The sequence below is a fragment of the Mirounga leonina genome, unplaced genomic scaffold, assembly GCF_011800145.1.
Source record: "Mirounga leonina isolate KUSES-001 unplaced genomic scaffold, KU_Mleo_1.0 Mir_488, whole genome shotgun sequence".
NCBI classification, from domain to species: Eukaryota; Metazoa; Chordata; class Mammalia; order Carnivora; family Phocidae; genus Mirounga; species Mirounga leonina.
The window spans coordinates 9,106,406-9,120,008 of NW_023270777.1; the positions used below are offsets into that span (position 1 = coordinate 9,106,406).

Genomic DNA, 13,603 nt, shown 5'->3' on the forward strand with positions numbered 1-13,603 from the left:
TTTTTTTAAAAGATAAATAAGGGGCACCTGGGTGGTTCAGTTGGTTGAGCATCTGACTCTTGATCTCAACTCAGATCTTGATCTTAGGGTCTTAGGTTCAGGCCCTGTGTTAGGCTCTACGTGGAGCCTACTTAAAAAAAGAGAGAGAAATAAAAGATAAATAAAAACCAAAATGTTGCCCTTGATCAGTAGATCCAGAGTATTTGTCTGGTATTGACATGGTCAAACCCATCCCTAACTACCAGAGGTTGAGGTTCACATTTTCTGGAAGTTGAATATTTATATTTTTTAGATAAGAACTTGGGAGGGAAGAACTAAGATAACATTTTTTCTCAATGGATTTTAAACAGTTGTATTACCCATAGTTTTTAAAATGGCATACACAAAACCTAAAATTGTTAAGTACTAATAGAAAGATAGAATAAAAGACTATTTCATCTATAAAATCAGGCCCTCATGGGGATACAGTTTATAAGGTTTGGAAGAAAACAATATAGTGAGAAGTCCCTGAAATACCTCCTGAATGACTGTGAGATATCTGTTCCCCCTGGCCCCCAAAGCAGTAATGATTTTCTACTGTGGAAAATACATAGTGTTAGTAGGTTTTGAGTACTCTTCTTGAGCAAGATAGATACTTTCTGAAGAAATACATTTCAACCTTACATGGAGAGGGAAAATAATGTAGCATCTGAAGGTCTCTTATTATAAATTTATTTTTGTTGTGATAGGTTCTTTGTTGGAAGCCTCCTTTAGAAACTATGCAGTTATATCTTTCTCGGTCTTGTGTTTGTCCTTGTCTTAAACAAAGTCAAAGAAGATTATAATTAGATATTACTATGGGACATTAATTTCAGCCCTAAATAAAACAGTAGAAGAGGTTATCCCATATATGCCACATCCACGGTGGACTGATGTTGCTTGTTGAGGCTCTGCTGTAGGTCATAGGCAGCCTATCACTGAAAGATCTTATCCTGTATCCCCTCAGAATCCAGAAGATTCCCAGCCAGATGAAGAACTTCACCTTCAGGCAGAAGAGCCGGAACTGGTAAAGGTAATACTTAACATGTATGTAAGGGGAAAGAGAAGGGCCTCTTTTACTGCCCCCATAGTTCTTAATGTTCCTAGTTCTAGTTCCTAGTCATTGGCAGGTTGACAATGAACACCATCTTGCTTGATAGGTGTAGTAACCCCAGGACTGGTACCATCAATTAGGCAGATTTCATTTCTCTCAGCGGTGGCAGCCCTAACATGGCAGATAGTCACATCGTCATTGCTAATTGATAAAGTATCCTGTATCACATCCTCTGATTCTTGCTTTGCATTGTGAGACTCAGTACCATTAAAAATACCAAGAATGGGGAGCCTGGGTGGCTCAGTCGGTTAAGCATCTGCCTTTGGCTCAGGTCGTGATCCCAGGGTCCTGGGATCAAGCCTCGAATCTGGCTCCCTGCTCAGCTGGGAGTCTGTTTCTCCCTCTCCCTCTGCCCTTCTCCCCTGCTCATCCTCTCTCTCATGCCCTCTCTCAATAAATAAATAAAATATTTTTTTAAAAAAATACCAAGAATGCATCAACTTGAGTGGAAACATTCCTTTTTTTTTTAAAGATTTTATTTATTTATTTGACAGAGAGAGAGAGAGAACAAGTAGGCAGAGGGAGAGGGAGAAGCAGGCTCCCCGCCGAGCAGGGAGCCCGATGCGGGGCTCGATCCCAGCACCCTGGGATCATGACCCGAGCCAAAGGCAGCTGCTTAACCGACTGAGCCACCCAGGTGCCCCGAGTGGGAACATTCTTAAGATGTGTTTAAATTAGTTTAGATTTTTTTTATTTCATTATCATTTGTTAAGCTTTCTTATTTGTGAGTACAGAATCCACCAGATTTTTCCAAAAAATATCAAAGTCAGAAATTTATGAATTATGTTAAGAAAAATTACCTAAAACTTAGAAATAAGAAATAAGGTAAAAGGTAAATGTATACCCTTTCAGTGTCATATTAGACATGTCTATTCTGGTATTCTTTTTTCTGCTATCAAGAGACAACTGTTTTTGTGTCTTCTTTGAACCAGCTTCATCAAGCAGCTGATCTCTCATTAATGACTTAAGTCAATCTTCAGCATGTGTTGATGATACTTTTAGAATTATGGGGTTTACTTTTTTTTTTAATTTTTTGTTGAAGTATAGTTGACGTACAATGTTATATTAGTTTCAGGTGTGTAGCATAGTGATTAGACAACTCTATACATTAGACAGTGCTCACCACGATAAGTGTAGTTACCATCTGGTACCGTACAAAGTTATTACAATATTAGTGACTATACTCTCTATGCTATACTTTTCTTCTCTGTGACTTATTTATTTTATTTTTTTTTATTTTTTTTTAAAGATTTTATTTATTTATTTGACAGAGAGAGACACAGCGAGAGAGGGAACACAAGCGGGGGGAGTGGGAGAGGGAGAAGCAGGCTTCCCGCGGAGCAGGGAGCCCGATGTGGGGCTCGATCCCAGACACTTAACGACTGAGAGCCACCCAGGCGCCCCGTGACTTATCTATTTTAGAACTGGAAGTTTGTACCTCCTAATCCCCTTCACCTGTTTCACTCATCCTCCTCCCCTCCTAGCAACCACCCGTTTGTTCTCTGTATTTAGGAGTTTGTTTCTGTTTTTTGTTTGTTCATTTTTTTGTTTGTATAAGTGAAATCATATGGTATTTGCCTTTGATTTATTTCACTTAGCATAATACCTTCTAGGTCCACCAATGTTACGACAAATGACAAGATTTTTTTCTTTTTTACGGCTGAGTAGTATTTAACTTATGTATATGTGTGTTATACATAACATCTTCTTTATCCATTCATCTATTGGTAGACACTTAGATTGCTTCTAGATCTTAGCTGTTGTAAATAATGCTGCAATAATCATAGAGGTGCGGGCGCCTGGGTGGCTCAGTTGGTTAAGCGACTGCCTTTGGCTCAGGTCATGATCCTGGAGTCCTGGAATTGAGTCCCACATCGGGCTCCCTGCTCAGCAGGGAGTCTGCTTCTCCCTCTGACCCTCTCCCCTCTCATGCTCTCTCTCACTCTCTCTCTCAAATAAATAAATAAATAAAATCTTAAAAAAAAAATAATCATAGAGGTGCATATCTTTTTGAATTAGTGTTTTCACTTTCTTTGGGTAAATAGCCAACAGTGGAATTACTGGATCATATGGTATTCTATTTTTAATTTTTTGAAGAACCTCCATACTGTTTTCCATAGCAGCTGCACCTGCTTGCTTTCCCACCAACAGTGCCCAAGTGTCCCCCTTTCTCCACACCCTTGCCAATTCTTGTTATTTCTTGTCTTTTTTATTTTAGCCATTCTGATGGCTGTATTTTCTCATTGTGGTTTTGATTTGCATTTCTTTGATAATTAGTGATGTTAAGCATCCTTTCATGTATCTGAAAATACATGGCCTTTTTGGAAAAATGTCTGTTCAGGTCCCCTGACCATTTTTAATTGGATTATTTGGGGGTTTTGTTGAGTTGTATGCATTCTTTTTATATTTTGGATATTAACCCCTTATCAGATACATCATTTGCAAACACCTTCTCCCATTTTTGTGTTGGTGGTTTCTTTTGCTATGCAAAAGCTTTTAAGTTTGATATAGTCGCAATTATTTACTTTTGCTTTTGTTTCTCTTGCCTGAGGAGACAGATCCAGAAAACTGTTGCTAAGGCCAGTGTCCAAGAGTTTACTGCCTTTGTTTTCTTTTAGTTGTTTTATGGTTTTAGGTCTCACATTTAGGTCTTTAATTCATTGTTACTTTATTTTTGTGTGGGGTATAAGAAAGTGGTCCTGTTTCATTCTTTTGCATGTAGCTGCCAAGCTTTTCCAACACCATTTGTTGAAGAGACTGTCTTTTCCCCATTTATATTCTTGCCTCCTCTCTTGTAGATAATCATGGTTTAAAAAAAGATTATGTTGGGGCCCCTGGGTGGCTCAGATGGTTAAGCATCTGCCTTCGGCTCAGGTCATGATCCCGGGGTCCTGGGATCGAGCCTCACATCAGGCTCCTGGCTCAACGGAGAGCCTGCCTCTTCCTCTCCCTCTGCCTCTCCCCCTGCTCATGCTCTTTCTCTCTGTATCTCTGTGTCTCAAATGAATAAATAAAATCTTTAAAAATAAAAAATAAAAAAAGATTATGTTGAAGTTCAGCTCCTTTTTTTTAGAATCATGTTTTTAAGTTTTTTAAAATTACACTTTGGAAGTTGGTTTTATTCCAAGAATATTTTATGTGAAAGGGGGCTTTTCTTTTTGCTTCTATGAGAAAATACATTCTGAGACTCTTACACATAATTTTTATATAGCCTTTTTAAAATTTAATACTGGGCCAATCATTCTTAAAATTGTCCTTTAAGATATAACAGTTCAGACTTAAAAATTTTAAGGTGAAAATATTAATAGTTTCAGACTTTGAATCATGAACTGTAGGAAAATACCATTATTTTTGACATGGTGAATAATTCATGTGGTTTATTTTTGTTCTGACAGGGAGTCCTTGGCAGAAGATTCTGTCTGGCTCTTTCTTAAAGTCTGCATCCTGTTTATAAGTACCGAGCTTAGTTTTAATTTTTTTTTAAGTAGGCTCCATGCCTAGGAGCCCAATGCAGGGCTTAAACTCATGACCCTGAGATCAAGACCTGAGCTGAGATCAAGAGTCAGACACTTAGGGCGCCTGGGTGGCTCAGTCGTTAAGCGTCTGCCTTCGGCTCAGGTCATGATCCCAGGGACCTGGGATCAAGCCCCGCATCGGGCTCCCTGCTCTGCGGGAAGCCTGCTTCTCCCTCTCCCACTCCCCCTGCTTGTGTTCCCTCTCTCACTGTCTCTCTCTCTGTCAAATAAATAAATAAAATATTAAAAAAAAAAAAAGTCAGACACTTAACTGTGCCCCTAGTTTTGTTTAATCTTAATTTGAAATAAAATAAAAAATAAAAAAATAATAATCTTAACTTGAGTAGAACCAATGTTTTAATGATAATATTTAACATTTCTATCTACGAAAAAGGCAGATGTACTTTTCTTAGGGCTTGTGTTGAAACTGTTGATCAATTTGGGAAGTATTGCTGTGTTACTATGAAGTTTTCTAGTAGGAAGAATATGGAATGTCTTCTTATTTATTTAGGTGTTCTTCAGTTTCTTTCAGTGATGTTGTGTCATTTGTACTGGGTGTCTTGCACATCTTTTGTTAAATTCATTCCTAAGTGTTTTATTCTTTTTGCTATTTTAAATGGATTTTTTTCTTAATTTCTTTTTTGGAATGCTCGTTGGTAATGTATAGACATAGTTGACTTACGTATATTGATCTTGTGTCCTGAACCTTGCTGATCTAGTTTATTTATAGAAGGGTTTTTTGTTTGTTTGTTTGCACGTGCATGTGTGTGGATTCTTTAGGGTTTTCTATATGCAAGATAATATCATCTGTAAGTAGAGATTATGTCATTTCCAAATAGAAATTTACTTCTTCCTTTCGAGTCTGGATACCTTCTTTTTTTTTTTTTATAAGATTTTATTTATTTATTTGACAGACAGAGACACAGCGAGAGAGGGAACACAAGCAGGGGGAGTGGGAGAGGGAGAAGCAGGCTTCCCGCTGAGCAGGGAGCCTGATGCGGGGCTCGATCCCAGGACCCTGGGATCATGACCTGAGCCGAAGGCAGACGCTTAACGGCTGAGCCACCCAGGTGCCCCCTGGATACCTTCTATTTCTTTTTCTTCTCTAGTTTTTCTTGCTAAAACTTAAAGTACAGTGTTGAATAGAAGTAAGGAGAGAGGACACCTTTGTGAGATTTGTGATCACAGGGAGAATGCATATGGCCATTCACCATTAAGTATGATGTTAGATTTGTGTTTTCATAGATGGTCTTTATCATGTTGATGAAGTTTGCTTCTATTTCTGGCTTGTTGGGTTTTGTCACATAATTTTTTGAGTCTGTAAGATAATTGTGTGGGTTTTGTTCTTTATTCTGTTAATATGGTGTGTTACCTTGGTTGATTTTAAGATAGTAAAGGAACTTTGTATTCCTGGGATAAATTCCTTTTGGCTGTGCATATATTATGTTTTCTTTGTTGTGGGATTCAAACTGAATCAGACTGAATTAATTCTATCTGGCTCTACCTTAAATTTTACACCTGTCTTGTTTTAGTAATACTGGCCTCATAGAATGAGTTGAGAATTGTTTCCTTCAATTTTTTGGAAGAATTAGTGAAAGATTGGTGTTAATCTTCTTGAAATGTTTGGTGGAATTCAGTGAAGCCAGTTGAACCTGGGCTTTTATTGTGGGAAAGTTTATTTATTATAGATCTATTCATATTTTCTATGTCATCTTGAGTCAGTTTTGGTAGTTTGTGTCTTTCTAGGAATCTGCCCATTTTATCTAGATTTTCTAGTTTGTTGGCATACAGTTGTTCCTAGTATTCTCTTATAATTCTTTTATTTCTGGAAGGTCAGTAGTAATGTCTCCTTTTTCATTCCTGATTTTAGCAATTTGAGTCTTCTCTCTTTAGTCAGTCTAGCTAAGGGTTTGTAATTTTTGTAATCTTTTCAAAGAGCCAACTTCTGCCTTTGTTGATTTTCTCTTTTGTTTTTTTATTCTCTATTTCGTTTATCTCCATTTTAATATTCATTATTTTCTTCTGCTTTAAAAAAATTTAGTTCACTCTTCCTTTTCTAGTTCCTTAAGGTATAAATTTATTTTGTATTAATTTTTAATTTTAATTCCAGGATAGTTATATACAGTGTTGTATTTGTTTCAGGTGTACAATATAGTAATTCATCAATTCTGTACATTACTCAGTGTTCATCATGATAAGTGTACTCTTAATCCCCATCACCGATTTCCCTCCTCCCCCCACCCAGCTCCCCTCTGGTAACCATCAGTTTGTTCTCTATAGTTAATAATCTGTTTCTTGGTTTGTCTCTCTCTCTCTTTTTTTTTTCCTTTGATCGTTTGTTTTGTTTCTTAAATTCCACATATGAGTGAAATCATATGGTATTTGTCCTTCTCTGACTGGCTTATTTCACTTAGCATTATACTCTCTAGATCCATCTATGTTGTTGCAAGTGGCAAAGTTTCATTTTTTATGGCTGAATAATATTCCATTGTATGTATGTTTATATATACCACATCTTCTTTATCCATTCATCTATTGATGGATGCTTAAGTTGCTTCCATAATTTGCCTATCGTAAATAATGCTGCAATAATAATAGGGGTGCGTATATCTTTTCGAATTAGTGTTTTCATATTTTTTGGGTAAGTAACCAGAAATACAGTTCCTGGATCATAGGGTAGTTCTATTTTTAACTTTTTGAGGAACTCTCTATACTGTTTTCCACAGTGGCTGCACCAGGGTGCATTCCCACTAACAGTGCACGAGTGTTCCTTTTCTTCACATCTTTACCAACAGTTCTTTTTTGGATTTTTTATTTTAGCCATTCTAACAGGTGTGAGGTGGTATCTCATTGTAGTTTTGATTTGCATTTCCTTAATGATGATTGATGTTGAGCATTTTTTATGTGTCTGTTGGCCATCTGTCTTCTTTAGAGAAATGTCTGTTCATGTCTTCTGTCCATTTTTTAATTGGATTATTTATTTTTTGGGTGTTGAGTTGTATCATTTCTTTATATATTTTGGATACTAGCCCTTATTCAGATATGTCATTTGCAAATATCTTCTCCCATTCAGTAGGTTGTCTTTTAGTTGTTGGTTGTTTCCTTCTCTGTGCAGAAGCTTTTTATTTTGATGTAGTCCCAGTAGTTTATTTTTGCTTTTATTTCTCTTGCCTCAGGAGACATATCTAAAAGAAAATGTTGCTGTGGCTGATGTCAGAGAAATGACCACCTGTGGGGTCTTCTAGGATTTTTATGGTTTCAGGTCTTTAATCCATTTAGGCCTTTAATCCATTTTGAGTTTATTTTTTCTGTATGGTGTAAGAAAGTCATCCAGTTTCATTCATTTGCAGGTAGCTGTCCAGTTTTCCCCACACACTTTGTTGAGGACATTGTCTTTTTTCCATTGTATATTCTTTCCTCTTTTGTCGAAGATTAGTTGACCATATAATTATGGGTTTATTTCTAGGTTTTCTATTTTATTCTATTGATCTATGTGTCTGTATTTGTGCCAGTACCATACTGTTTTGGTTACTACAGCTTTGTAACATAACTTGAAGTCTGGAATTGTGATGCCTTGTTTTGTTTTTCTTTTTCAAGATTGTTTGGCTATTTGGGGTCTTTTGTGGTTCCATACAAATTTTAGGATTGTTTGTTCTAGTTCTGTTAAAAATGCTGTTGGTATTTTGATAGGGGTTGCCTTAAATCTGTACATTGCTTTGGGTAGTATAGATGTTTTAACAATGTTTGTTCTTAAAACCCATGAACATGGAATACCTTTCTGTTTCTTTGTGTTGTCTTCAGTTTCTTTCATCATTGTTTTAGTTTTCAGAGTACAGGTCTGTACAGTACCTAGTTCCATAAGGTATGAATTTACATTGCTGATTTTATATCTTTCTCTTTTTTTATATGTAGGCATTCACAGCTATACATTTCTGACTGAGTATTACTTTCACTGTCTCCCACAAGTTTTGATATAGAGTGATTCATTTTCATTTGTGTCAAAGTATTTTCTAAATTCCCTTGTGATTTCTTCTTTAATTCATTAGTTTTTTAAGAGTCTGTTAATTCTTACATATTTTTGAATTTTCTAGTTTTTTTATTGTTGATTTGTAGTTTCATTTCATTGTAATCAGAAGTGATACTTTGTATGATTTCAGTCTTTTAAAATTTTAAGACTTGCTTTGTGGCCTAACATATGGTCAGTCTTGGAGGATATTCCATGTACACTTGAGAATGTATGTTCTGCTATTATTGGGTGCTTCAGTGTTCTACAGATGTCTGTTCAAGTCATCTCTTTCCTTGGTGATCTTCTGCCTTGTACTATCCATTATTGAAAATGGGGCATTGAAGTCTATTGTTGGATTATCTTTGTTTCTTCAATTCTATGAATTTTGTTTCTTGTATTTTGAGATTCCTTTAAGGGAATATATGTTTAAATTTTTTATGTCTTACTAATAAATTAACTAGTTTATCATTACAAAATACCTTTCTTTGCTTCTAAGAACAATTTTTGTCTATTTTGTCTGATACTAATATTGCTACTTTAGCTCTCTTTTGTGTACTGTTTACACAGTATGTTTTTTCTGTCCTTTTATATTCAACCTATATGTGTCTTTGAATTTAAAGTGTGTCCTCTGGGGCACCTGGGTGGCTCAGTTAGTTAAGTGTCTGCCTTCAGCTCAGGTCATGAGCCCCGCATTGGGCTCCCTGCTCAGTGGAGAGTCTGCTTCTCCCTCTGCTCCTCCTCCTGCTTATGTTCTCTCTCTCAAATAAATAAAATCTTAAAAATAAGATAAAGTGTGTCTTCTGTAGACCCCATATATTTGTATCATTTTAAGAAAACTCCCTTCTGCTGATCTCTGCCTTTTGATTGGAGTGTTCAACTTATTACTTTTAATTTAATGACAAATAAGGTAGAATTTATGTCCTCCTTTTTGCTATTTGTCTTCTTTATGTCTTATGGCTTTTTTTGGTTTCCTTCTCCTTTACTGCTTTGTTTTGTGTTAGGTATTTTCTAGAATCCCTCATTTGATTCCCTTATTTCTTTTTCAGTACTTTTTTGAGTTTTTAATCTTAGTTCTTTCCCTGGGGATTACAGTTAACATCTTGACATAAAATGATGTATTTCAGATTAATGCCAATTTAACTTTAATAGTGTATAAATCTTTGCTCCAATATAGATAGCTCCATTCCCTCAACCTCCTGTGTATTCTTATTGTCATACAAATTATACCTTTTAGGGGTACCTGTCTGGCTTAGTTGGTAGAGCATGTGACTCTTGATCTCGGGGTTTTGAGTTTGGGCCCCATGTTGTGTGTAGAGATTACTTATATATAAAAATCTTTTAAAAAAAAAATTAGGGGTGCCTGAGTGGTGTGGTCAATTAAGCATCTTACTCTTGGTTTCTGCTGAGGTAGTGATCTCAGGGTCATGTGATCAAGACCAGTGTTGAGCTCGATGCTCAGCATGGATTCTGCTTGAGTTTCTCTCTCCCTCTGCCCCTCCCCCACCACGCTCTCTCTCTAAAATAAGTAAATAAATCTTAAATCAAAAACAAGTTATACCTTTTATACATTATGAGCCCATCAACACAGTGTTATGATTATTGTTTTATGCAGTTGTCTTTTAAAATTAGATTTAAAAGAGGGCGCCTGGGTGGCTCAGTTGGTTAAGCAGCCATCTCTTGATTTTGACTTAGGTCATGATCTCAGGGTTGTGAAATCATGTTCCCAGTGGGGAGTCTGCTTGAGATTCTCTCTCTCCCTCCTTCTGCCCGTCCCACCCCCACACCCATGCTTTCTCTCAAATAAATAAATAAATCTTTAAAAAATAAAAGAAAATAAGAAAAGAAAAAGTTACAAACAAAAATATGTTATTATTATTATTTGTAGAGTTATGTTTACTGGTGTTTATTATTTCTTTATGTGGACTTGTGTTACCATCTAGTGTTCTTTAATTTTACTTGAAAGATACTGTTTAGAATTTACTGTAGGCCAGATGTTCTTGCAATGAATTCTCTCTTTTTTTTTTTTTTTAAGATTTTATTTATTTATTTGACAGAGAGAGACACAGTGAGAGAGCGAACACAAGCAGGGGGAGTGGGAGAGAGAGAAGCAGGCTTCCTGTGGAACAGGGAACCCGATGCAGGACTCAATCCCAGGACCTGAGCCGAAGGCAGATGCTTAATGACTGAGCCACCCAGGCACCCCTCTCGTTTTTTGTATATCATTTTTGAAAGATTTATTTATTTATTTATTTATTTATTTGAGAGAGAGAATGAGATAGAGAGAGCATGAGAGGGGGGAGGGTCAGAGGGAGAAGCAGACTCCCTGCTGAGCAGAGAGCCCAATGCGGGACTCGATCCCGGGACTCCAGGATCATGACCTGAGCCGAAGGCAGTAGCTTAACCAACTGAGCCACCCAGGCGCCCTGTATATCATTTTTGAAGGATAATTCTGCTGGCTGTAGAATACTTTGTTGACTTTTTTTTCTTCTAGCATTCTGAATATGTCATAACACAACCTTCTACCTTCATTGATTTCTGATTAGAAATCAACTGATGTCTTTACTGAGGATCCGTTGTACATAAGGAGTCCCTTGTGTTTTGCTTCTTTCAAGATTCTGTCTTTGTCTTTCATCAGTTTGACTATGACATATGTAGGCATGGGTCTCTGATTTTATCCTACTTGGTGTTCATTGAGCTTCTTGTATGTGGAGATTAATGTTCATCAAATTTGGGGAGTTTTTTGACCATTATTTTTTAAAATTATTTATTTAATTTATTTATTTGAGAGAGAGAGCATGAGTGGGGAGGCAGGGGCAGAGGGAGAGGGAGAAGCAGCAGGCTCCCCACTGAGCAGGAAGTCCAATGCAGGGCTCTATCCCAGGACTCTGGGATCATGATCTGAGCAGAAGGCAGATGCTCAACCGACTGAGCCACCAGGTGCCCCAGCAATTATTTATTTAAATATTTTTTCTGCCACTTTTTCCCCCTCTCCTTCGTGGACTCCCATCATGCATATATTGGTATGCTCATTGTCCCACAGGTCTCTGAAATTCTGTTCACTTTTTTCATTCCTTTTTGCTCTGTTCCTTAGTCTAGATAATGTCATTTTATCTATTTTCAAGTTCACCAATTTTTTTTTTTTTTTTTTTTTTTGCGCCTGCTTATTTTAGTCTGTTTGGGCTTCTATAGACAAATACAATAGACCAGGTGGCTTGTAAAGAATGGAAATTTACTTATCACAGTTCTGGAGACTGGATGTCTGAAATCAGGGCCAGCATGGTCAGATGAAGGCTTTCTTCTGGGTCACAGATTTCTCATTGTAATCTCACACGGCAGAAGGAACTAGGGATCTCTCTGGAGCCATTTTTATAAGGCACTGCTCCACCCTCATGACTTAAGCATCTCCCAGAGGCCCCACTTCCTAATGTCATCACATTGGGCATTATGATTTCAACATATGAATAGGGGGAAGGAGAAGGAGACAAACATTCACACTCTACTGCTGTTCAGTTTGCTGTTTCCTTTCACTGAACCTCTCTAGCGAATTTTTTTATTTCAGTTACTGTATTTTTCAACTACAGAATTTCTATTTAGTGAGATACCATTTTCATAATTTCCTTTAATTCTTTAGATCTGCTTTTCTTTAGGTCTTTGAATATACTTATAATACTCATTTAATGTCCTCATTTAGTAAGTACAACTTCTTGGCTTCCTTAAGGACACTTTCCATTGACTTTTTTTTAACCCTGGCCCATGCTTTCTTGTTTCTTTGTGTATTTTGTAACTTTTCTTCAAAACACATATTTTATTTTATTTTTTTAAAATTTATTATGTTAGTCACCATACAATACATAATTGGTTTTTGATGTGGTGATCCACGATCCATTGCAAAACACGTATTTTAAATAAAATGATGCGGCAACTCTAGAAATCCAATTCTTCATTCCCCAGGGTTTGTTGTTGCTGCTGCTGCACTGTTTTGTTTGTTTAGTGACTTTTCTGGACTAATTCAGTAAAGTTTATATTCTTCATCATGTGCAATCTCTGAAATCTCTGCTTGGTCAACATAGTAATTAGTTAATGACTGGGCACAGATTTTCTTAAATGCCTTAAGCCAGCAAGTTTTCTAGCATTTGCCAAAAGGTTTTTGTGTGTGGTGGGCATACCTTCTCTTAGTAGTCTTAAGTAGGCAGTTTACAACTCTTGCTTGCACAGACCCTCAAGGTAAGCCAAAGGTGAGACCTGAGAGCTGAGGGCCTTCTTACGTTTTTCCTGGGGTTTCGCTCTTGGTGGGGAAAGAAAATAAAACCCAGTAAGTTCATTATAATTTGAGTGACATGTGACATGATTAACAATAAAGTTTATATACTGTCATTATCTCCCATGTTAGCCATATTTTATTATTAGCAGAATGAAAAGTTTGCTTCATGGACTTTCAGGTACAAATAAATACAGAAGTTTAAATAGTTGACAAGTATACATATCTGTATGGCAGGAAAACACCCCAGTAGAAATCTGTTTCTTCTGATATAGAGCAAATCTTAGCCAAATATAATCTAACTTGAGACCTTGGTCTGACTGATCAGCTAATCGGGATTTTTAGCTTATTAGATCATAGAGTTAGTGATTATAAGTTTGAATTCTGGAGTCAAAATGCCTGAATTTGAATCTAGACTTTACCTTTTCTGAGAATTTGGGCAAGACATGGAACCTTTTCTTGCCTCACTTTTCTTATTAGCACCTTCCTTACTGTGAGGATTCAGTCATTACATAACAAGGCCTTAGATCAGCACCTGACAAATATTATGCACTGTATGTATGCAAAGGAAGAGAGAGTGGTTTCATGAATCCCTTTGTACCTGATGCCTATGTTCAACAAGCATCAGCCCCTGGATAATCATATTTCATTTGTAATCTTACCCTCTCTCATTAATTATTTTGAAGCATATA

The 13,603-nt window shown here is 36.7% G+C and overlaps 1 protein-coding gene across 4 annotated transcripts in view; it reads left to right on the forward strand.

Moving 5' to 3' along the window:
* ZNF624 (zinc finger protein 624) overlaps positions 1-13,603 on the forward strand; it is a 44,733-nt gene that overhangs the window by 13,399 nt on the left and 17,731 nt on the right. For 3 of the 4 annotated variants that reach the window (XM_034989654.1, XM_034989653.1, XM_034989655.1), the window contains one exon: positions 986-1,051. In XM_034989654.1, the coding sequence (XP_034845545.1) occupies positions 986-1,051 (66 nt within the window). Of the gene's footprint in view, positions 1-985; positions 1,052-13,603 lie in introns of those variants that run through there. The other variant, XM_034989656.1, reaches the window with a different exon arrangement.